Source organism: Garra rufa, chromosome 1, assembly GCF_049309525.1.
Source record: "Garra rufa chromosome 1, GarRuf1.0, whole genome shotgun sequence".
Lineage (NCBI taxonomy): Eukaryota > Metazoa > Chordata > Actinopteri > Cypriniformes > Cyprinidae > Garra > Garra rufa.
Window position 1 is genome coordinate 38,051,182 of NC_133361.1, and position 23,589 is coordinate 38,074,770.

Sequence of the window (23,589 nt, forward strand, 5' to 3'; positions counted from 1 at the left end):
AATAAAAGTTAAGCCTTTTTTATATGCCTTTGCGAATACATTTGGGCGGTGTTATGCAAATCTTTCCACACCGTAGACATGTGGGGGCGTGTTTGAATGTTCCATTTTAGGAAGGCGTGGCTAACTTTTATAAAGAATATCTCTTTGGGTTTGAGACTTTAATCTTTGCAACTTTACAGATCTTATATATGCACACAACGCTTGTAACACTCCAAATACAAAGGAAAATATGACATTGCATCATATGACCCCTTTAAACACTTTTAAATAGACTGCAGCAATTAATATTTTGTCACACATTATTTTGTTTGGTACAGAATCGTGGGGGAATCGTGATCTCTATTTGAGATAAAAACACTTGTGATTTTCAATTTATCCAGAATCGTGCAGCTCGAATGTAAGGATAGTTTTAAGTTCACTTAAATTAGAAGCTGTTATTTTTTAAAAGTCTAATTAATGTTAAAATTGATAGCCCTCAATTATACTGTAATGCTGAATGGCTATAGTCAATCGTTAAATATTAGGAAAAAAGAACAATTTCCTAGAGACATCAGTAATATTGATATCAGTGATACTCTCCTTCAATCATAAAAAAATGTCTTTGTTGTTTCTACAAGAATTTGAAGTTTGAATGTGAAATTATTGCAATATAAAAGTATATTTAAAACTTTAATATTAGGTGGGATTAATCGTGTTTAATCGTGAATAATTTCAGAAAAAATATTTTTTAAATCGATTGACAGCACTTATTTATAGATTTCATATTTAGTGGAAACAAATATTTAGTTTAACGTCTTTAGTTTAAAATTGAAATCTTAAAATTGACTCTTCGAAAAAAAAAATATTTATGCAGTTTATCACATATATTAGTATATGCCACCATTAGGGTCCGTTGATAGCACTAACTTGTTTTAACCAGGGAAGTTATTAGTGTTAAATTTACCTTACCTAGTCATCTGTGTAGTGTGTGTGTGTGTGTGTGTGTGTGTGTACCTGGTATTCATCACGTTGTGGGGACCAAATGTCCCCACAAGGATAGGAATACCAGTAGATTTTGACCTTGTGGGGACATTTCTCAGGTCCCCATGAGGAAACAGGCTTATAAATCATGCACAATGAGTTTTTTTGATGAAGTAAAGGTGTGCACAATCTCCTGTGAGGGCTAGGTTTAGGTGTAGGGTAGGTGTAGGGCGATAGAAAGTACAGTTTGTACAGTATGAAAACCATTACGCCTATGGAATGTCCCCATAAAACATGTAAACCCAACATGTGTGTGTGTGTGTGTGTGTGTGTGTGCGCGCTGGTATTCCAAGGGTACTACTCAAGGGTAGTAATACCAGTCATTTTTGACCTTGTGGGGATATTTTTTTAAGTCTCCATGAGAAAAAATGCTTAGAAATCATACAGAATTACTTTGTGTGTGTGTGTGAGGGGTAGGATTAGGGTACAGAGAAATAGGACAAAAATACACTGAAATGCTCCTTCAGGGCATAAGATTTAAACATGAGAATCATTAGAGGAACCAATTCAGTGTCTCCATTTTGTGTGTGTGGATTTCTGTATGGCCACATGAAATCCTGTCAAATGTTTTAGTAGATATTTCTACATATAGAGATAATGAAGTGTCTGTTTAATATTAAATATATGTATGTGTGTGTGTGTGTGTGTGTGTGTGTGTGTGTGTGTGTGTGTGTGTGTGTGTGTGTGTGTGTGTGTGTGTGTGTGTGTGTGTATGTGTGTGTATATATATATATATATATTGTGGCGGGAGGGGCACACGACAGACACAGTGGGTGTGGCGTCAGGCCTCGGAGAGGCTTTTATTAAACAGAAAGTAAGGGAAAGTGAGTCCATAAAGTAAAACAGTGTCCAAAATAAAAGGGGAATCTGGTGTCCTCGGGTGCTGGGGCAGCGTGACGGAACGGTAGTGTTCAGAGGGGAAGGGTCCAGGAGAGGGGCGGAGTCCGGCGGCCGCGGGCGCTTCCCATACTGGCGCCGGGGTGCAAAGGGCGGCGGCATCTCCGGCAGGCTCATCCCTCTCGTGCTGTCCGGCGCTGGGGTGGCGACTTCTGGCGGCTTAGCCGGAACCGCGGGTCCGGCGGCTCGTCCTCCTGGTCGGCGCGGGATTCCCTCTTCACCCCCTCCTGGACCCGCGAGGACACCAGCGTGCATGCACGGGGGAAAGAGACCGGTCTCCCGAGGAGAGGCGCGCTCGGGATTTAAACAGCGGCGGTGATGAGGCTTCATTTACATCAGGTGTCCCCATCACACGCCGCCAGCCCGAGCCGATTACACGCCCCTCCTCTCCCCTACACACCCACTCCCGTCGGGAGCCTGGAGAAGGGCGGCGAATACGGGACGGGGTGGTGATGAAAATTAGGGGGGCGGGCAGACGCCTCGCCACATTCCCCCCCCCAAGCGACATCCCCGTCCTAAGGTCGCCGCCCACGCAGGAGTGCTACCTTCCTCATCCAGGCTCCAGCGGTCGGAGTGGGCGGGGATTCCTCTCCAAGGCAACGCTCCCTCTCGCCGCGTACCGGAACAGGGACAGAAAAACCGGTATTAGTCGACAGCCTCAACCAACCGCAGGATAAGTGACTAACTGAAACATCACTTACCCTTCTTGCGGCTGGGAGGCCGTCTCCGTAGTTCTCCGTCCCCGTCCGGGTCTTCACGAGCTTTGGCGAGCGAGAGGGGATGACGTCATCAGGTGTTGCCCACTGCGCTGTCTAAGCCCCGCCTTGCCCGCATTCTCCACCACTGTGGCGGGAGGGGCACACGACAGACACAGTGGGTGTGGCGTCAGGCCTCGGAGAGGCTTTTATTAAACAGAAAGTAAGGGAAAGTGAGTCCATAAAGTAAAACAGTGTCCAAAATAAAAGGGGAATCTGGTGTCCTCGGGTGCTGGGGCAGCGTGACGGAACGGTAGTGTTCAGAGGGGAAGGGTCCAGGAGAGGGGCGGAGTCCGGCGGCCGCGGGCGCTTCCCATACTGGCGCCGGGGTGCAAAGGGCGGCGGCATCTCCGGCAGGCTCATCCCTCTCGTGCTGTCCGGCGCTGGGGTGGCGACTTCTGGCGGCTTAGCCGGAACCGCGGGTCCGGCGGCTCGTCCTCCTGGTCGGCGCGGGATTCCCTCTTCACCCCCTCCTGGACCCGCGAGGACACCAGCGTGCATGCACGGGGGAAAGAGACCGGTCTCCCGAGGAGAGGCGCGCTCGGGATTTAAACAGCGGCGGTGATGAGGCTTCATTTACATCAGGTGTCCCCATCACACGCCGCCAGCCCGAGCCGATTACACGCCCCTCCTCTCCCCTACACACCCACTCCCGTCGGGAGCCTGGAGAAGGGCGGCGAATACGGGACGGGGTGGTGATGAAAATTAGGGGGGCGGGCAGACGCCTCGCCACAATATATATATATATATATGACTGTGTATTGGAATGATTCCAGAGCATGCAATGCTATACGTTTATAAATCCGTCAAACCCCTCCTTTTGCCTTGTTAGCGCAGTGATGCTGAGATTCTATCAATGAGAAATGGCTCTTGTTCCCATGGAAACAGTTATGAATGAGAAGGCCCCAGTAACCGTAGAAACTGTCTGAATGAGGAATTGCCAGTTGCTATGGGGATATGGTGTATTGTGAGGAAGTCTATGGTGAGAGTCATCCTCATCGGCTCTCTAAACAAACAAAAAGGCTTGAATGTATTTTTGACTTCGCTGCTGGTACAGTATCTGTGGAGTAGCGCTAAACAAGCGGTAGTGCTGTGACTAGTAGCAGCGCTGACCTACATTTACATCCATTGTTACAAAAACACTGCCACTTTCCCTCCTTTTTTCCTTTCACTCCCAGCTGTACACACATTCTCCCACTTTCACAGTGTGTGTCTGGGATTGTGCTGGGATGGATTGGCAGATGCCTCCCAGTGGGCTGCCCCCTGTCAGTGCAGTGTAAACACCTGTGAGTCCTCCTCTGTATCCCATAAACCCAATCTGCCAGCTTCTTTGGAGGCTCCACTGGAGCCCACACAAACATCGTTCACCTTCCTAAACCTCCTAAGCTCAAAACAGCAAGGCATCTTTCTCAGCACATCCAGTCTAGTTAGAAGTAACAGACGCTTTATGTAGCTTTACAGTGGGGGTTATAAACTTAGATTATCTGGTGGCCTAGGTGGGCCTAGCTAGGTATTTTATTTTTTTATTTTTTATGAACAACACGTAGGCCTTCAGTTGAATTAATTACTTTATTTGATGTCTGGTTTGGCTGTGTGCCTCTTCTGCTGTATTTTTAGGGTCATTAAACATGTTAAAGAGTTAGTTCACTTCCAAAATAAAGAATTGTGAACATTTACTCACCCACATGTCATCCAAGATGTTCATGTCTTTCTTTCTTCAGTCGAAAAGAAATTATGTTTTTTCAGGAAAACATTCCAGGATTTTTCTCCATATAGTGGACTTTAATGGGCATCAATAGGTTAAAGGTACAAATTGAAGTTTCAATGCAGCTTCAAAAGGCTCTACTCGATCCCAGCCGACCCCTACAACTTCATGCTTTGCGTAATCATGTTGGAAAAGTCACACGTGGTTAAACTTCATCTCGTATTCTCCTCCAACTTCAAAATCATCCAGCATCGTTGTTTTACCTTTTTTTGTAAAGGGTGTTTGTCTTTCTTTGCACGTTTGCTTTGTAAATGCTGGGTCGGTACTTCCGCCTACATCACACGTGACCTTTCCAACGTGATTACATAATGCATAACGTTGAGCTAGTGGAAGATAAGCATTTGTGGTTAAAAAGTATAGACTTTTTTTATTTTTTAGAAAATGACTGATCACTTTGCTGGATAAGACCTTTATTCCTCAGCTAGAATCGTGCTGATCTTTTAAAGCTGCATTGAATCTGCAATTCAGGACTTCAACCCGTTGATCCCCATTGAAGTCCACTATATGGAGAAAAATCCTGAAATGTTTTCCTCAAAAACCTTCATTTCTCTTTGAATGAAGAAAGAAACATGACCATCTTGGATGATACAGGGGTGAGTAAATGATCATGATTTTTTTTTTTATTGTGAAAGTGAACTAATCCTTTAACTCAAGCCATTAGGTTTATTTTATTTGTGCATGTATGTTTGTTAATTTTCATATGTACTTGTAATTAGATTGAATTTACAAAAATCATTTCAGGTTTAAGAATTGTTTCAACATTGCATCAACTACTGATGAATAAATTAATTATCATTATCACTCTGTAGGTTATTTAACCATCTGTTTCTCTGTCTTTGTAAGGATTTTGAATTTCAAACACGTTAAAATGCACAAATTAACTATTCACCATTCATTATTCCTTATTTAATGCAGGCATTCCCAAACTTTTTTTTTTTTTTTTTTTGGTCGTCATTTAAACCTTGCTCACCTAATATATTTGCTTAAAATAAATATTTTATGAATTAAGTATCACATTTGCATGTTTATTTTTGTAAATGTTTCATTGTTTAGCAAGTATTTTATTTTAACTGATGTTATTTTAAAATGATTTACTTTAATTTGACATTTTTTTATGATTTAATTAATCATTAGCTTTTTAATTAAACTCATGAACCTGCTGTGTTTCCTTTACAAACCCCAGTTTGGGAAACCTTGACGTCATTTAATGTTTAATGCACTTAATGTTGTTAATTTTAACAAATGGAATATATTTTCCTACTATTTGTATTTTTATATCAATATGGTTCAAGATTGTCCTTTTTAAATCAATATAAAACACGAGTTAGGCCAAAAGTAATTTAAAAGTAATCAAAAAGTAGTCTGATTATATTACCTTAAATATGTAACGTAATGAATTACATTACTAACTACATTTTTGGTTTTAAAACAGTAATGGATTACAATCTGTAAGTAATCTACCCAGCTCTGATCGTAAATCAGGATTTGCCAACATTGTGTGGACCAAATGTCCCCCAATAAATCTAAAATTGAAAGTTTTAGGAATATGGCTTAATAAACATCTTAAAGAAAAGATAAGGGTTTGTGTGAAGGTTAAGAACAGGGTCATGAATCAAAAGTATCGCCAGCTCATTATAAAACAGCACAAGTCAATGAAAAGTCCCCACCCTCACAGAAAAAAACAAGTACTTGAGCGTGTTAGAGAACGGGAGAGAAAGTGTTGTATAATAAGTCAGGTACAGCTGACAGTGGTGGCTCTCAGACTGCAGCTCTATAAATAGACGAGGAGAGATGGGAATAAATCAGCCAGTCAGCATCTTCCTCTCACTCTCATCCAGCTCCTCCCCTTTCTCTGTTCCCTCTTCCTTCTCCAACCCCCTTTGGCTCTCTTTCTTCACCTCCTCCCCTTTTGCTCTGTTCATTCTCTCTCTCTCTCCCGCTTACTTTCTCATTTGGCTTTCTGTCCATCCTGAGTAATTTCCATTAATATTAACTGCATAACCAGTTTTCCTTCAGCCTCTCCTGTGTCATTTGTTTGTTTTTTTCTGTCGTATTTTGCTTTTAGTTTGTTTTATTGAACACTAAGATAAAGGCAGAAGATTTATTTAACAGTTGACATTCATATCAAAGCACTTTTAGACAGGTTAGGGTCATTTTCGTATGTCACCGTGCCCAGTGAAGCTGATTTAGGTTGGTAGCAGTCTCCAGAAACACGTGGTGTTGAAACTGATATTTTACTGCTGCAACTGTGCGTATGAATGTTGATTTAAAATTCCTGTGTCATATGTTTCACTAACAGCGGTGCTGTATCGATTCAGTTGGATTCGCGTCTTTGTTCTTCTCTGCATGTTATCACTGAAGAGAATCCGTTTCCAGTGACTTTCCTGCACAAATAAAGGTCATATGAATACAAAGCAGCGGTATCCACATTTATCTCTATTCTCTGCGCATGGACCTCTGACATTCATTCTGCAGGGGGACGGGCAGTGTGTGCCATCCTCTCTAAAACCATTAGTGCCCACTGCTTATTTTCTTATTGTCCGTAGTCTTGGATTCACACACTGTCGAGTAGATGATTAGGGGGAGTGTTAATACTGTACAGTCATTTAGGATTTTCACTTTATCTGCATTAAAAATTGGACATTAGTTTAGTCTGGGTTCAAATAGGTTTACATGAGCTCAGGTTAAAGGAACACTCCACTTTTTTTGGAAATAGGCTCATTCTCCAACTCCCCCCGAGTTAATAAGTTGAGTTTTACCGTTTTGAAATCCATTCAGCCGTTCTCCTGTTCTGGCGATATCACTTTTAGCATAGCTTAGCATAGATCATTGAATCCTATTAGACCAATAGCATCGCGTTCAAAAATGACCAACGAGTTCCATATTTGTTGTATTTAAAACTTGACTCTTCTGTAGTTATATCGTGTACTAAGACCGGTGGAAATGCAAAAAGTTGCGAGTTTCTAGGCTGATAAGATTAGGAACTACACTTCCATTCCGGCGTAATAGTCAAGGAAGTTTGCTGCCGTAATATGGACGAAGCAGGCGGAGTATTATCAGAAATGAGTTCCCAGCTAGTTTAGCATTTGCACATGTGCTGCGTGGTATTACTGCTCCTGCTTCAGCTTTATTACGGCAGCAATAAATTAGTTCCTAATCTTATCAGCCTAGAAAATTGAAGCTTTGCATTTCCTCCGGTCTTAGTACACAATATAACTACAGAAGAGTCAAGTTTTAAATACAACAAATATGGAAACTCGTTGGTCATTTTTGAACGCGATGCTATTGGTCTCATAGGATTCAATGATCTATGCTAAGCTATGCTAAAAGTGATATCGCCAGAACAGGAGAACGGCTGAATGGATTTCAAAACGGTAAAACTCAACTTATTAACTCGGGGGGAGTTAGAGAATGAGCCTATTTCCAAAAAAGTGGAGTGTTCCTTTAAGCACCTTTGTCTGCTTTTACACATGCTTCTCTCGATTCAAACAGCAAAACTGTCTTTAAAAGCAAATCCTGTGTGGGTAGAGAGACTGCAGTTTACCACAACATCCCAAGTTAAACTTTGACTGATTTTGTATTTTCTTTTGTTTTCTTTTCTCTCCAGAATCCTATCCACAGTGGGCTCAGACTTTGATCTGAGGACGTTGCGTGCTGTTCGAGTGTTGAGACCCCTTAAACTGGTGTCTGGGATTCCCAGTGAGTAACGTATTTTGTCATTTATTATAGGGGTTATTCTAATTTGTGTAGGCTATAGCAAATTGTCTATATTCTTTAGTTTGTAAATCAGTGTAGTACAAATTGTGTTAATTAGTGTTTAATATAAGCTGCGGGTGAAATGTATGAAAGCCTGTTTTCGCACTGAATTTAAAAAAAAAAAAAAGTAATTGTGAGTTTTTATCTCAAAATTCAGACTTTTTTCTGGCAATTCTGCATTTATATCTCGCAATTTTGACTTTTTTTCAGAATTGTAAGATATAAACTTGCAATTGCGAGTTATGACGTCTATTTCTGAGGGAGAAAAAAGACAATTAAGTTATTAAGTCAGAATTGTGTTATAAAGTGAAAATTGCACAATATAAACTCACAATTCTGGGAAAAAAAGTCACAATTGTGAAGGAATTTCTCTGAGGTGTGAGTTTGTATCTCACATTTCTGATTTTATAAACTGCAATTGAGAGTTTTTCTCTCACAATTGCAAGTTTGCAAGTCACAATTCTGACATTTTTCCTCAGAATTGCGTAATACAAACTCGCAGTAGTGACTTTTTTCAGAATTGTGTGATATACACTCACAGTTGTGAGTTCTAAAGTCAGAATAGCGGGATATAAACTCACAATTGTACGAAATAAAGGCAGAATTGTGACTTTTTTCACGCAAATGCAGGTTTGTGTTTTGCAATTCTGGCGTTTTTCTCCTAATTCTGACTTTAAATTGCAAGAAATAAAGTCTGAATTGTGAGATAAAAACTTGCCATTGTGACTTTTTTTTCTCGCAAATGCAAGGTGTGTCTTGCAATTTCTCTCAATTCTGATGTTTTTCTGCTAGTTCTGACTGACTTTTCTTCTCAGAATTGCTTGATATAAACTTACAATTACAAGAAATAAAATCAGAATTGCGAGATAAAAATCATTGCAATTATGACTTTTTTTCTCGCAAATGCATGTTTGTGTCTTGCAATTCTGACAATTGGAAGATCTAAAGTCAGAATAGCGGGACATAAACCTAAACTTACAATTGCAAGAAATAAAGTCAGAATTGCGAGATAAAAACCTGCAATTGTGCCTTTTTTCTCGCAAATGCAGGTTTGACTTTCCTCGCAATTCTAATGTTTTTCTCCTAATTCAGATTTATTTATTTATTTTCAGAATTGCTTGATATAAACTCACAATTGCAAGAAACAAAGTTAGAATAGCAGGGTTTAAACTCGCAGTTGTGAGAAATAAAGTCAGAATTGCGAGATGAAAACTTCCAATTGTTACTTTTTTCTCACAAATGCAGGTTTGTGTCTTGCAATACAGATTTTTTCTTGCAATTCTGCATGTATATCTCACAATTCTGAAATTTTTCTTCTTATTCTGACATTTTTTCTCAGAATGAGGTATAAACTGGCAATTGCGAGTTATGAAGTTCATTTCTGAGGTGGAAAAAGATTGCAAGTGTTCTCAGAATTGCAAGTTTATACAAATAAAATTCTGACTTAATAACTCAATTGTGTGTTATAAAGTATCTGACAATTAAAAAAAACAGGTCAGAATTGCGAGTTTGTATCATGCATTTCTGAGAAAAATTCAGAACTGTGAGATGTAAACTCGCAATTGGAAGAATAAAAAGTCCTATGAGATAAATTCCAAATTCTAAATTAATTTTTTTAAAATGTTTTATTCTGTGTTGGAAATGGTCTTCCATAGAAATGGGTGATTTGTCGTTGATTTGTGGTTTGACTTCCAAAAAGGACAAATCTTGGGAGCCTGTTAAGCAGGAGCTTCTGTAACCCTCTGTTACGACCCATTTAGGGACCAACATAAGAGCCATTCTAAAACCAACAAAAACAACAGTGGCCAGGGCAAAAAGTTAAAAGTTTTATTGTAAAAGTAAGAGAATATGACCAAAACAGAAAACAAAAAGGAAATGCACTTGAACTTAAATCATAAATAAGGATTGGTGAGCTAACTAATTTAGACTACAACTTACTGAAGAGTTAAGAAAAACTTCCTATCTCCCGAGAAAGAAATTAAACACAACAAAAGTCTTCCGGGTCAGCTCACTTACCTATGCTTTCTATGTACTCTGTTATAACTAAACAAACAATCACTCACCATCCTTAACAAAAGAAAATAAGGAAAACAAAACCCAAAATCAAACACAAAACAGAGTTCCCAGGGCAAGCTGCCATTGAAGTGCAACCAGCAGCTCTAAAATAGGAAGTGTGTGCTATTCTCCACCCCCATCCAATTACCAGCTGCACTCAGGAAAAAAAACAATGAGAGAAAGAGCAGGGGCTCGTAACACCCTCACAGCCTAATTTTTGGTGTTTTCAAAACAAAAAGTTTTATGATCATGGCTGCATATGACAAAGCTTGGCAAGACATTATCAGCAAATAAGTATAGTGGGTGAAAACTAAAAGTGAAAGATAATGAGTCACACAATAAGAAGGATTGTGAGCAAACAATACAGAACTACTGAAGCGAAGTGACAGCAAACCTTAATATTCACCTTGAAGACCCTGAATCCACAAAAACCCAGCACAGAAAGCCTCACAAAGCCAACAACCATGAAAGAACTCTAATAGCTAAAACTTTAATCACAGATGCCAATACTAAAATGTGAAAAGATAGTGTCATGATCACAAAACCTGGACAGTTCACTTAAATATTCTGTTTTCCAAACTGACATTCTTTGTAATCCACTGCAAAAAATGCTTGTTCTCTTTCTTCCAGGCTTGCAGGTTGTGCTTAAATCCATCATGAAGGCCATGATCCCTCTGCTGCAGATCGGTCTGTTGCTGTTCTTTGCCATCCTCATGTTCGCCATCATTGGTCTAGAGTTCTACATGGGCAAATTTCATACCACTTGCTTTGACAACATCACCGGTAGGCCTCAATGTCCTTTTTCTCACTTCTTCAATCATGATCTCCACAACTGTCACTATAACAAGCACACAAATTTGATCAAGTATAAAAAACACCCCTTTCTTTCTGATAGATGAGATCCGGGAGGAGTTTCCATGTGGAAATGAAACTAACGCTCGGTCTTGTCCTAATGGAACAGTATGTAAAACATACTGGATTGGACCGAACTATGGTATTACCCAGTTTGACAACATCCTGTTTGCCGTGCTCACAGTCTTCCAGTGCATCACCATGGAGGGTTGGACTGACCTGTTATACTATGTAAGTCACATTTCAAACACTTCACTAAAGCCATAGAGTTTCCTCATTTCATTTTTGGATTTTTTTTGGCCTACGCTTATATAGAACCTTAAACGAGAACACGAGTAGCACTAAGCAATGATTTATTTTGATTGTGAGTGTGTATTCTGAATATCTGTGTTAATACTGGAGGTGATCAAAATCTTATTTTAGGTATGAGTAATTTTTATGAGGATAATGGTATGTTTTTCAGTCATTGTGAATGACTTGAATACCTAAACGGGTTGTTCACCCAAAAATTTGCGTCAATTCGCGCCACGTTAACCAATCAGGATCCTGCTTGATGCTGTGATGCACTACAAAGATCACTGTATTTATACAGAGAAACATGACAGTATCACGTCTGCCAAGAGAATAATTTCTAGGTTAATGTCTAGGTTATAGCAGTTAACTCAGTATCACTAGAAAGAGCGCCAACAGTGGTATCTGTACCACAGTTTAAAAAAAACATTGATAGCATATGTTAGCATATTGAATATACTGTATTTAAAATATCATATACATTTACTAATCGAAGACAGATGGACAGGCGCTCCGCAGCCGGGATAGAGCGCCTGTAGTTGGTGTCCTGGAGGGTGATCCTCGCTCCGATGCGGGACAGCAGGTCATCGAACTGGGCGCGGGACAGGCGGAAGTACCGCTGAAAGCGGCCGTCATCCAGGCGCAGCTCCTGGAGCAAATGATGAAACTCGCCGAACTTGGTTCGCCTCCGAAGGGTCTGGTGGACCCAAATACGGCGACGATGATCCCTACGCCGCTCTTCAGAGCAAATACAGAGCGGTGACTCTCTTGATAAATGACCGATCAACAACAGACATCTTGTAAAAAGATGGCCGCCAACGGGGTTCGAAACTTTTGAAACTTTCGCCTCTGACGCGCGTAAATTTTGCTTCAAACTTTTGTTTTCATGCGCGTCGATTTCACAATTGACGTGCGAATGAACACAAAGTGGTCACGCGTATAACTAGATGCGGCAGGCGCGAATTTAGACGCATATTCGCGTTTGGTGTGAACGCAGCATGAGAAAAAAAGTCACAATTGCGAGATATAAACTCGTAATTCTGAGAAAAAAAGTCACAATTGCGAGATATAAACTCACAATTCTGAGAAAAAAAGTCAATTGCGAGATATAAACTCACAATTCTGAGAAAAAAAGTCACAATTGCGAGATATAAACTCGTAATTCTGAGAAAAAAAGTCACAATTGCGAGATATAAACTCGTAATTCTGAGAAAAAAAGTCACAATTGCGAGATATAAACTCGTAATTCTGAGAAAAAAAGTCAATTCTGAGAAAAAAAGTCACAATTGCGAGATATAAACTCGTAATTCTGAGAAAAAAAGTCAATTCTGAGAAAAAAAGTCACAATTGCGAGATATAAATATGTTGTGAGTTATAGATATGTTGTGAAAACTGATGCTTTCAGGATTCTTTGATAAATAGAAAGTTTAAAAGAATAGCATTTATTGGAGTCAATATAATGCATCATTGCTGAATAAAAAACAATAATTTATATTTAATTTATATTTTTATAGCAGCACAGCAGTCCTTGTGCATGAATTGCAAAAAACACTTTTGTCTCATCTTGAAATTGGTGGGCCTCAACTTTTAACCTAGACATCCTGTATTATTTTGATTTTGATTAATCCTCAGAGTAAAGGATTACTGATTTCTTTTACTTAAAGATTTTCAGCAAAGAAAAATCTAATCTGAGGGACCGAACAGCCCCGCCTAATCCACATCCCCTGTACCTTTCAGTCGCAGACATACAGTAAGCAAAATCTTGCCTATAGAGTCAAAGACGGTGCAGTTCATTTATAGTCTTATCGCTTGTGGCCAGCCTGTCCACCCTGAACAGAGCGCGCTGTTTCCGGTGAGTTCACCCGCCCTCTGCGACAGAAAATAGGGCAGTGATGTCAATGTTATGTTCAAGATTTTCACAAACTCATGATGTTACCTCAGGGACCAGTTTAATCCCAATGCCACGTCAATGCATCTCGCAAATCAACAGCAGCTTTACCTAAAGGATTAAAGGTTTATTTTCGAAATGATCTTGCCAATGAGAATTAGTCTGAGGATGGTGATTCCATATGACCAAGGCTTGCAGTTCTGTACGGCCCAATCAGATGGCATCATCTCTTATTTGGTCTTACTGTATTTTTATCCCTCCTTTCTTTTTATTACTCTTGCTGCTTGGCTCGCTGTACCCCCGGTTTTTACTTGCCCCAGCTTTTTTCTTCCTCCTGTTTTCCTCCTCTCTCCGGTGAATGGGGCTCTATATATAACAGACCCTGCTCAACTGAAGTTATTCTTACAGCTGCTGAGAAAGAAACCTATGAAAATTTAATTGCAAAAAAGCTGCAGTACATACTGGGGCTTTCAGAGCTCTCAGACATGCAGAGAGAGCGAAGGAGCGGACGAAACGGAAGTGAGGCACATCAGGAGACAGAAGAAGGGACAGTAAGGAAGACTGTGGGGCATAGCAACAACAAATTTTCACTGTATTTTACAAATATTGACAAAATGCTTTACTTCTTTTCTAAATCGATTTGGATTAAAGCATCTGCAAATTACATAGATGTAATGTAAATAGAAAAAAAAAATCACATGGGTTATTTTAAGATATCCTTGTATCCTTATATTAGCTAGTTTACTTTAAAGTTCCAAAAAGGGCTGCAATGTTAATTCGTGATTCGTGGATTGATTCCGAGATTTTCTGAATGCATTGCGATTTTCTCTGGAATCGAGCTTAATTTTTAACAGCAGATGGTGCTCTAATCTAGTCTTTAACCGCACACACAAATGCTCAAGAATTAATGTAGATGCAAAGACGCAAGATTAAGGTAAACACAGCCTACTCTGAACACGCTTGTAACTTTTCGAACTTTATAAATGATTATTTTAGGTTCAAGTGTGTGTAAGGAATTGGAAGCAAGTTAATTACGGCTGTTTCTAAAGCATGCAGTGCCATCTGCTGTTCAAAACTAAGCTTAAAATCGATTTGTTCAAGAATCGTGGTGCATTCGGAAAATCTCAGAAGCGATACAGAATCATTTCTCGATTCGCAATGCAACGATTTATTTTCCCAGCTCTTATGTCTTCTTTCTTTTTTTGGAAGCAGGGTCGGAAATTAACAAGGGCTTGTGCCAAAAATGTCACCAAAAAGACCAAAATGCCCCATAAATTCAAGACAAAGGGGTAAAAAAAATGTATTACGGCTGTCGCGATTAAAATGAAATGTGAAAATGAATGAAAAGTGTCAATTCCCGGAATTACATTTAGATTCGCTCAAACTGTTTCATATAGCTTTTAAGCACTGTTTTGTGCAGCATTGAGCCTTATAACCAATCAAACGCATTTCTGTTGAATTTAGGAATGCATTGGCCAATCAGAGGAGCTTAGATTAGTCAGCGCTGAAAACGCTGGAGCTGTTGTTGAGTGTGCACGCTCGCGAATTCCCTCATCATAAACAACACCATGCAGATATGATGTAAATAAACAATTAATTTTGCAGCTTCAGTGATTATAACAGGAGTTTTTGCATAACTTACGCTAGACTTGGCTAACGTGTTTGTTTATGAAGCCAGAATGTGATGTGCCCAAAACAAAACAAAAAAGTTTTATATTGTTTTCTATATCAGTATATCATTATCACAATATAAAGAGCAATAATCTACAAAAAAATTTTTTTTAAATAATATTGCAGCCCTGTGTGCTCCTGTTTTTTACATGTATAATTTAGATGCTATTTAAAACAGTCTATTTTTATTGACAACAGTTTAAAATATTGATTAAAGTAATTGAGTAAATCCTTGTTCCCCATCCATGTTCACTTTTTGGACATTCTGCTAAACATCTTTTCTATTACATGGAAGAAAAATTGTCATACAGGTTTTGAACAACATGAATGCAAGTAAATAACAATACAGTTTTCATTTGTGTGAGAACTATCCCTATACAAAATGTGTCCTCTTGAAATACCTAAATACCAAAATGTGCAGAGATTGCACCATCATCTGCGATTTTCCTAAAGCAGTGCTTGTAGTTTCTATCAGGGCTTTTGTAGCCTGGGCTCCTTCCCTAGAGGCAGCCAGTGGAGCAATGCCACACAAGATGGCTGCCCATTTGTTCCTCTCTGCAGTGACAGGGTGCAGCGGTGTCGAGCACCCAGCTGTGTGTACCACAGATGAAGCAGCCCCAGCCAGATGGTTGCCATTCTCAGGTTGCATGTCGCATGGTACGTGGTGTCCTAGGATCTGCCACGGTCCTGTCATAGATGTTCCCATCCTCTGTTTGTGGGGTCAAATTTCCCATCGCCTTAACAAAATTACAAAATAAAAATGGCAAACAGCCTGATGTCTTTCTGCTTGACACCATTGGAAGTGAGCTGTGGAAAGTCTTGGGAAGACAAACACAAAGAAAACCAGATGAACAAGCCGCACTCTCAGCTGGAGAGAGAAAAAATGTTTGGATGTGTGCCTCATGGTACTGACTGGGCTGTTTTATGCTGTTACAGAGCAATGATGCTTCAGGGAGTGCATGGAACTGGATGTACTTCATCCCCCTCATCATCATCGGCTCCTTCTTCATGCTCAATCTTGTGCTGGGTGTGCTGTCAGGGTAAGAAACGGCTTTCAGTTAGCGTGAGCTCTTCTCAAATTCAGCTCTGTCATTTTTTTTTTTTTCAGGTCTGCACTCTTGGTGCATTGTCTCATTTGCTTATGAATTACAGTGTTTATGATAGTTTTGTTGATTCTATGTGAAATACAGTTTGTGGATATTGTATGTTTAAAAAATGAATTGTTCGTGTATTGTGTGATATGATTACTAATGGTCTATGCAGAAGCTGATATCTTGGATACACCACCTCAAGTAAAAATTACTTCAGATGAACAATTATATATTATCAGCAGAGCAATTTGAATGAAAACTGAGGGAAAATTGCATCTTGTGCTTCAGTGGAAAGAAATCTTTTGTACAATTTTGATTTTATTAGTGAGCTAGTGTGGAATCTGAGATATTTCTTAATCATTTTGTCATCGTCATAATTTTTAACTTATTTTCAGATTTAAAGAATTAGTTCACTCCATAATTAAAATTTCCTAAAACATTACTTACCCCCATGTCATCCAAGATGTTCATGTCTTTCTTTCTCTTTAGTCGAAAAGAAATTAAGGTTTTTGAGGACTTTCCAGGATTTTTCTCCATATGTAGTGGACTTCAATGGAGATCAGTGGGTTGAAGGTCCAAATTGCAGTCTCAGTGCAGCTGCAAAGGGCTCTACGCGATCCCAGCCAAGGAATAAGGGTCTTATCTAACAAAACTTTCTGTAATTTTCTAGAAAAATAAAAAATATGTACCTTTTAACCACAAATTTGTCATAAACCGAACGTGCAAAGAAAGTCAAACACCCATTTACAAAAAAAAAGTAAAACAATGATTTTTTTTTTTTTGCTCTATCATACCATTTTGAACTGAAGTACACAGATGAAGAACTAACCGCGCTTGAACTTTCCAGCGCATTACGTTCTTTCAAACATACGTAATGCGTGAAGTGGTAGAATCGCATTGCAGAGCTAGTGCAAGACAAGCATTTGTGGTTAAAAAGTATATAAAATAACATTTTTAAAACATGAACGATCGTTTCACTAGATAATACCCTTATTCCTCGGCTGGGATCGTGTAGAGCCCTTTGAAGCTGCATTGAAACTGCAATTTGGACCTTTTAATTGGACCAGAAATTCTGATGATCTCAAAATAGCCAAAAAAAAAATCAGCAAGCGTATCTGTATTTAAGTATAAGTGCATTTTGTGTTTGTTGATGAGTATTTGTTTGCATGCATGTGTACGTGATACAGAGAGTTTGCCAAAGAAAGGGAGCGTGTGGAGAACAGGAGAGAGTTCCTGAAGCTGAAGCGTCAGCAGCAGATAGAGAGAGAGCTGAACGGATATCTTGAGTGGATCTGCAAAGCAGGTAAATGCCATAGAAAGAGCCATTAAATACTCCAGAGAGAAGCTCAAGCCAAGAATTCAGATAGTAGCTTGTCTCTTTTGATAGGGATGTCTTTACACTCGTATGTCTCAGTATTGGAACGTGCTGATAACGTACAAAATGTTTCATTAGGCTTCTTTTAAGCACTAGCATTTGTCCTGATTTTCATGACTTTTCCAGTGGTTTGATTTGAATCTTTTTTTTGATTGTGTGCAGAAGAAGTGATTTTGGCTGACGAGGACAATGACCCAGATGACCGGATGCCCTTTGACGGTATTTACGTGAACTCCTCCATCCTTCCTTCCTTTTCATCCCCCTCTCCTCCTCTCTTTGCTCCCTCACTGGGACTAGGTGTTGATTTTCCATTGTAAAGGAGGAGAGAGATCAATAGCGTGTTGGCTTTGCTGAGGGGGTGATATTGTATACTTCATGTCCAAATGCGCAGTTAATGTAGTGCTCATGAGCACATTTACATGGGCCGTCCGTCTGTAGCTCACAGCAGACATGTGATATCTCAGTCTTCTTTCTGTTAATCTGTTTATCTGTTATGTATTAATATTTCAGGCTTTCTGAATCTGAGAGTATGTTATAAATGAGTGATTATGGTCTGTTACACACAGGCTCACGAAGGAGGCCTACCATCAAGAAGAGTAAAGCAGACCTGCTCGATGCAGAGGATGGAGATGGAGATATAGGTGCTTTGAGTTAAATAGTTTTTTTTTTTTTTTTGCCTCAGGGTTGATCAGTAGGGTATTGGCATAAAAATTACTATAAAAAAAACATTAGTTTTTGGTATTCTTTCTAAAAAAAACGTAGGATGTTGTTACTGTATTGAACGTCAAACGTCAAAATAAGACAAAAAACTGTAATGAAAACATGATCTTTGGGAGCTTTTAGGGAGTAATCAGCTTTTCAGAAATTAGAAGTAAATCTCTGTGCCTATGTGTCCAATATTTACAGAGCTTTGATGATCCGAAAAAGTAAAAATTAGTTAAACATAAGTTGAACGTAAGTTCACAAATAAAACATATTGTTCAATTGTTACTGCCTTAAGTTGTTTTAATAAATGTAAAAAACACTAATTTGATTAGATTTTTACATGGCTTTAATAAATTAAATATTGATTACAAAAACTGCTGTGTTCAAGGCAGAAATACAAAGTTTTTCATTCTATTACACAAAGGTGACTTTATTGTGTTTTATGGAAATTCGGACCATGAATCCACATATGTGGACATCATTTTTCTCCAAAAGTACACCGTATCAAAAGATGATACTTAGGTTTTATTCTAATTAGGTTCCAATAAGCCCAAATAGCAAAGAGAAATAAAAAATGCATGTAAAAAAACAGCTTGGGCCTTAAGAGGTTAATATAAAAATATACAACAAAATTGTATCTTTTTCGTTTTTTTTTTTTGATAGTGCAAGTACAAAGTTTAACCAAGAAAATGTTACTTGGGCATGAATTTACATTTGATTTAAAAAAAATAAAATTGGTGTTGTATTTTCAAAGGTCATATCAGATTGCACTTTTTGTTTTTCATTTAATTCTATTGTGTGTTTATTTCTCTGCCACTCTGCTTATCTGCTTCTTTTCTGACCTTCAGGTTCTCCGTTTGCACGGGGCAGTCTGAAGAGCTCCAAACTGGAGGGCTCTTCTTTTCATAAAAAGGAGCGTCGACTGAGATTCTTCATCAGGCACATCGTGAAGACACAGGCATTCTACTGGACTGTGCTGTGTCTGGTGGGACTCAACACACTGTGTGTGGCTGTTGTGCACTACGACCAACCCGATGTGCTCTCCGACTTTCTCTGTAAGTCTGTCCACCTGTCTGTTCACTCATTAGTACAGTAGACCTGCACAGAATGTGCGGACTTTCCTGTATTTTCCATGCATATCGTGTGGGAAAACTGGCATTAATTTGAGGGTGTATTTTCTGTGGACGTGCTCAAAACTGTGAAGGTTCTTTCGTTGCTTGTAGTTTTCCTTTTTTATTTTTCTGTTTAGGGTTTCTTATTTGACATTCTCAAGTAGTTACTCTGTTTCTCTTTTTTTCCTAATTTTTATTCTTTAATGCAGACATAACACAGTTTCTGCCAATCTCATGTTAAAGGGGTCATCGGATGCCACAAGTTGATGAGATTCTTTCGGGTCTTAAAAAAAAGTCTACGTCATACTTTGGTTAAAATTTCCCAATAGTAGTGTAAAACAACAGCTTTTTCAACCTTGTCAAAAACAGCTCTGTTCACAGCGACCCATTTTTGTGCATGGCCCTTTAAATGCTAATGATTTCTGCTCACCCCACCTTTTTCTCCAAATGACGAGTAGTTTTCTTGAGACTGTAAACTTTTCAACGGCTCAGATATCCGGAGTAAATGACGACTGCTATGTTCATTATTACATCAAACAACAAAACATCTCAGTTGCTTAGAAGACATTCTTGTCTACTCCTGCTCCGGCGTCGAAACAATGGCGAACTGTTCACAGCTCACTTAGGGCGGGTTTAAGGTAAGGGGTAATAATAAAAAAAAAATTCTAAAAAAAGCACTTGGTGGATTTTTATCATTATAGGGTGGTTGTGTACACACCCTGCCAAAACACATTTTTGTTCAAACAAAAAAAAAAAATTAAATTTATGTAAAATGTAAAAATTTAAAAGTGAATTTTGCATCAGATGACGCCTTTAATCTTGAGTACCTACAGAGTAGTAGTGTTTAGAGTTTTTATTTTTAGCAGATTTATAAAAGACACACTAAGATACAGCTATAATGCTTCTCTCCTAAAACAACTGAGCTTCTGGAGGTGTGTTGTGGATGGAGCTAAAGAGTCACAAGCACGCAGTGATTTTGAGTAGCGATCCTCTGTAAGCTGTGACGTCAACATAAATAAAACCGGAACAAAAACTTCATTGACTTAAATTATCTGTGACTTACGAATTTACGAATAAAACATGTTGATGGGCCTGCTCTTGCTTTTTCTTTTCTTTGTATCTTTGACCTTTACAAATGCTCTCTCTCTATGTCTGTTTCCTCTCTCTCTCTGCAATCTAGACTTTGCTGAGTTCATCTTCCTGGGGATCTTTATGTCAGAGATGTGTATTAAGATGTATGGGCTGGGGACCAGACCTTATTTTCACTCCTCCTTCAACTGTTTTGACTGCATTGTGAGTTTCACTTATTCTTCCTCCTCCTTTTTGCTAAATCCCAAAAAAAAAAAAAACATTTGAAGAAAACCAAAACATTATATCAGCTGTTCATTCCTCTGTCAGATCTTAATGCTGACATAATTACTGAAGTTTGTATTACTGAAGTGTTTGTATCATTCGTAATTCACTGCGCTGTAAAATAAATCAGTTTCTTAATCGTTATTTCAATGTTTTGGATGTTTTGCCAAATTATGATTTTGTGAGAAACAGTTACAGTTGATGTCAAAAGTTTACACCCCCTTTCAGAATCTTAAAAAATGTTAATTATTTTAGCAACATAAGATGGATCACACAAATATGTAGTCATGCATATTAAAAACTTTTGGCATTTGAAGATGAGGGTAAATTAAATATATTTTGTCTTCTGGGAAACATGTAAGTATCTTCTGTAGCCACTTAAAGGCAATACTAAATAAATAAAAATGTGATATTTAGAAAAAAAAAATATTACACATACTCATTATGTTCAAAAGTTTTCATCCCCTGGTTCTTAATGCATGTTTTTCGTTCTGGAGCATCAGAGAGCATTTGAACCTGTAATAGTTGCATTAAAGTCCCTCAGTTGTCCTCAGTGTGAAAAGATGGATCTCAAAATCATACAGTCATTGTACACAGCTGTAGATCATTCAGGTAACAATATAGTATTAAGAATCAAGGGGATGGAAACTTTTGAACTGGGTCATTTAAAAAAAAAAAAAATTCTCTTGTGGACTATGTAAACGTCTTTTATGTGAAATACCTCATTCAGATCAGTACTAAATAACCAATAACATGCATTTTGTATTATCCCTCTTATTTGGGTAAAATAATGAACATTTTTAATGATTCAGAAAGGGGGGTGTAAACTTTTGACCTCAACTGTATGTGTTTGACATTGATTGAGGGTTTTTGTTTTGTGGCTTGCTGTTATTGAATGAGTTTTAAATGTGTGTTTTATATATATATCTGTGTGTATTTGTGTGCGTGTGTGTGTGGGACAGGTCATTTGTGGCAGCATTTTCGAGGTGCTCTGGTCTATAATCCAGCCAGGGACCTCGTTTGGAATCAGTGTGTTACGAGCTCTCAGGTTACTGAGGATCTTCAAAGTGACCAAGTGAGTGTCTCGAGTCCCATGTCTGTCTTTCCATCCCACAATTTGTCCATTAGATTTCAAGTTGTCTCAAGAAGGACTAATGTGCCCCTTTTTCATTTTCAGGTATTGGGCATCTCTGAGAAACTTGGTGGTGTCTTTGTTGAACTCCATGAAGTCCATTATCAGTTTACTCTTCCTCCTTTTCCTCTTCATCGTGGTCTTTGCTCTTCTGGGCATGCAGCTTTTTGGAGGACAGTCAGTATAGCACTAAAATGCACATAATCAAAGGATTATTTATTTGTTTATTTTTATTTTTTTATGGGTCACCAGAGTCAGTCCAAGGCATGGAATCGAAATACACTATGTAGCAGTAATATAACCACTGTTTCTTCTCTTCAGGTTTAATTTTGAAGCCGGCACACCGCCAACAAACTTTGATACTTTTCCTGCAGCAATAATGACAGTATTTCAGGTGAGCATCAAACAGTGTGCAATCATTCTGTGTGTTTTCCATACCTTTGTGATTATGAACCTTTTCTCTGCGTCTTAGATCCTGACGGGTGAAGACTGGAACATGGTCATGTATGATGGGATCGAGTCTCAGGGTGGAGTCAAAAAGGGCATGGTCTTCTCAGTCTTCTTCATCGTTCTTACACTCTTCGGCAACTGTATCCAAACATATAATTGCATGCTGACACACTGTTAGTTTAATTTTCACACACACCAGTAAAGCATTAATGTAATGTTCCTTAACCTATCTGTGAAAAGACACTTTGCTAAATGTGTTCTTGGCTATCGCTGTGGACAATCTGGCCAATGCGCAAGAGCTGACCAAGGTAAACAGGCATAAAAATTTGCCACACTTTCTGGGTAATAGATCAGGTGTTAAAACAAACAGTATGTGCACTTCACAAAACTGCATGTGGAATGCTAAGGCTTGTTTAGAAGTTCAGTGTTAAATCTCTAATAAATAGTTATGTACAGGAAAAAAAGTGTTAAATAATTTTCTTTATTTGTTATTTTCTTATGGTGGTTCCATTACCTCACTAGGCACTAGTATGATAACTCTCAATGACCATGTTTCTCCTCTCTCTCTCTCTCTCTCTCTCTCTATCTCTGACTGTTTATCCTTCACACTCCTACGCACCAGTGTGCATCACATTTAAACCAATATGCTTCATGATTCTCTCCATGTATAGGATGAACAGGAGGAAGAGCAAGCAGCCAATCAGAAAATGGCTCTTCAGGCGGCCAAGGAAGTAGCAGAGGTCAGCCCACTGTCTGCAGCCAACCTCTCCATTGCTGCGTGAGTATATCTCTCTCTCATCTCTCTCTCTGTCCTGCTGCCACATATTCTCTCCCACAATTTCTTTGTCTTCCTTTAATGTTTGTTTTTATGTGTTCAGACTATGTGTTGCTCGTGTATCAGCTAAATAAACAAAGGGGTCAGTGACAGACAAAGAAGCAACACTTTCAATCTGGCTTTTTTTTGTTTCAGTCAAAAGAGCAGCATTTATTTGAAACCGAAATCTTTTGTAATATTATAAATATCTTTACTATCACTTTTGATGAATTTAACGTATTCTTGATGAATAAAAGTACTAATTTCTTATCTATAAATAAACTGACCCCAAACTTAAACTTACCCCTGGCCTGTTTTAGAAAATTCTAAAAGGAACCAGAACCCATATTTTTAATGTTCATAATATCTAAAAAAGTCACTCACAAACTGTAGATAGGATCACATTGTATCCTACTGGAAATCCAGTTTAGGTTGGTAAATGCGTTTTGGTTAACCAGCTTAAAGAGATAGTTCATCCAAAAATGAAAATTCTGTCATGAATTACTCACCCTCATGTCGTTCCAAACCCTTAAGACCTTCATTCATCTTCAGAACACAAATTTAAATATTTTTGATAAAATCCAAGAGCTTCTGACCCTGCATAGAT

General features: G+C 38.7%; 1 protein-coding gene across 1 annotated transcript in view; it reads left to right on the top strand.

The window, feature by feature from the left end:
- cacna1aa (calcium channel, voltage-dependent, P/Q type, alpha 1A subunit, a) overlaps positions 1-23,589 on the top strand; it is a 137,578-nt gene that overhangs the window by 42,304 nt on the left and 71,685 nt on the right. The window contains exons 4-18 of the mRNA XM_073839715.1: positions 8,045-8,136; positions 10,879-11,031; positions 11,144-11,331; positions 15,887-15,990; positions 17,229-17,344; positions 17,579-17,635; positions 17,983-18,057; positions 18,970-19,176; positions 20,414-20,526; positions 21,549-21,661; positions 21,764-21,895; positions 22,040-22,112; positions 22,191-22,308; positions 22,409-22,476; positions 22,840-22,946. Coding sequence (XP_073695816.1) covers positions 8,045-8,136; positions 10,879-11,031; positions 11,144-11,331; positions 15,887-15,990; positions 17,229-17,344; positions 17,579-17,635; positions 17,983-18,057; positions 18,970-19,176; positions 20,414-20,526; positions 21,549-21,661; positions 21,764-21,895; positions 22,040-22,112; positions 22,191-22,308; positions 22,409-22,476; positions 22,840-22,946 — 1,716 coding nt within the window. The remainder of the gene's footprint in view (positions 1-8,044; positions 8,137-10,878; positions 11,032-11,143; positions 11,332-15,886; positions 15,991-17,228; positions 17,345-17,578; positions 17,636-17,982; positions 18,058-18,969; positions 19,177-20,413; positions 20,527-21,548; positions 21,662-21,763; positions 21,896-22,039; positions 22,113-22,190; positions 22,309-22,408; positions 22,477-22,839; positions 22,947-23,589) is intronic.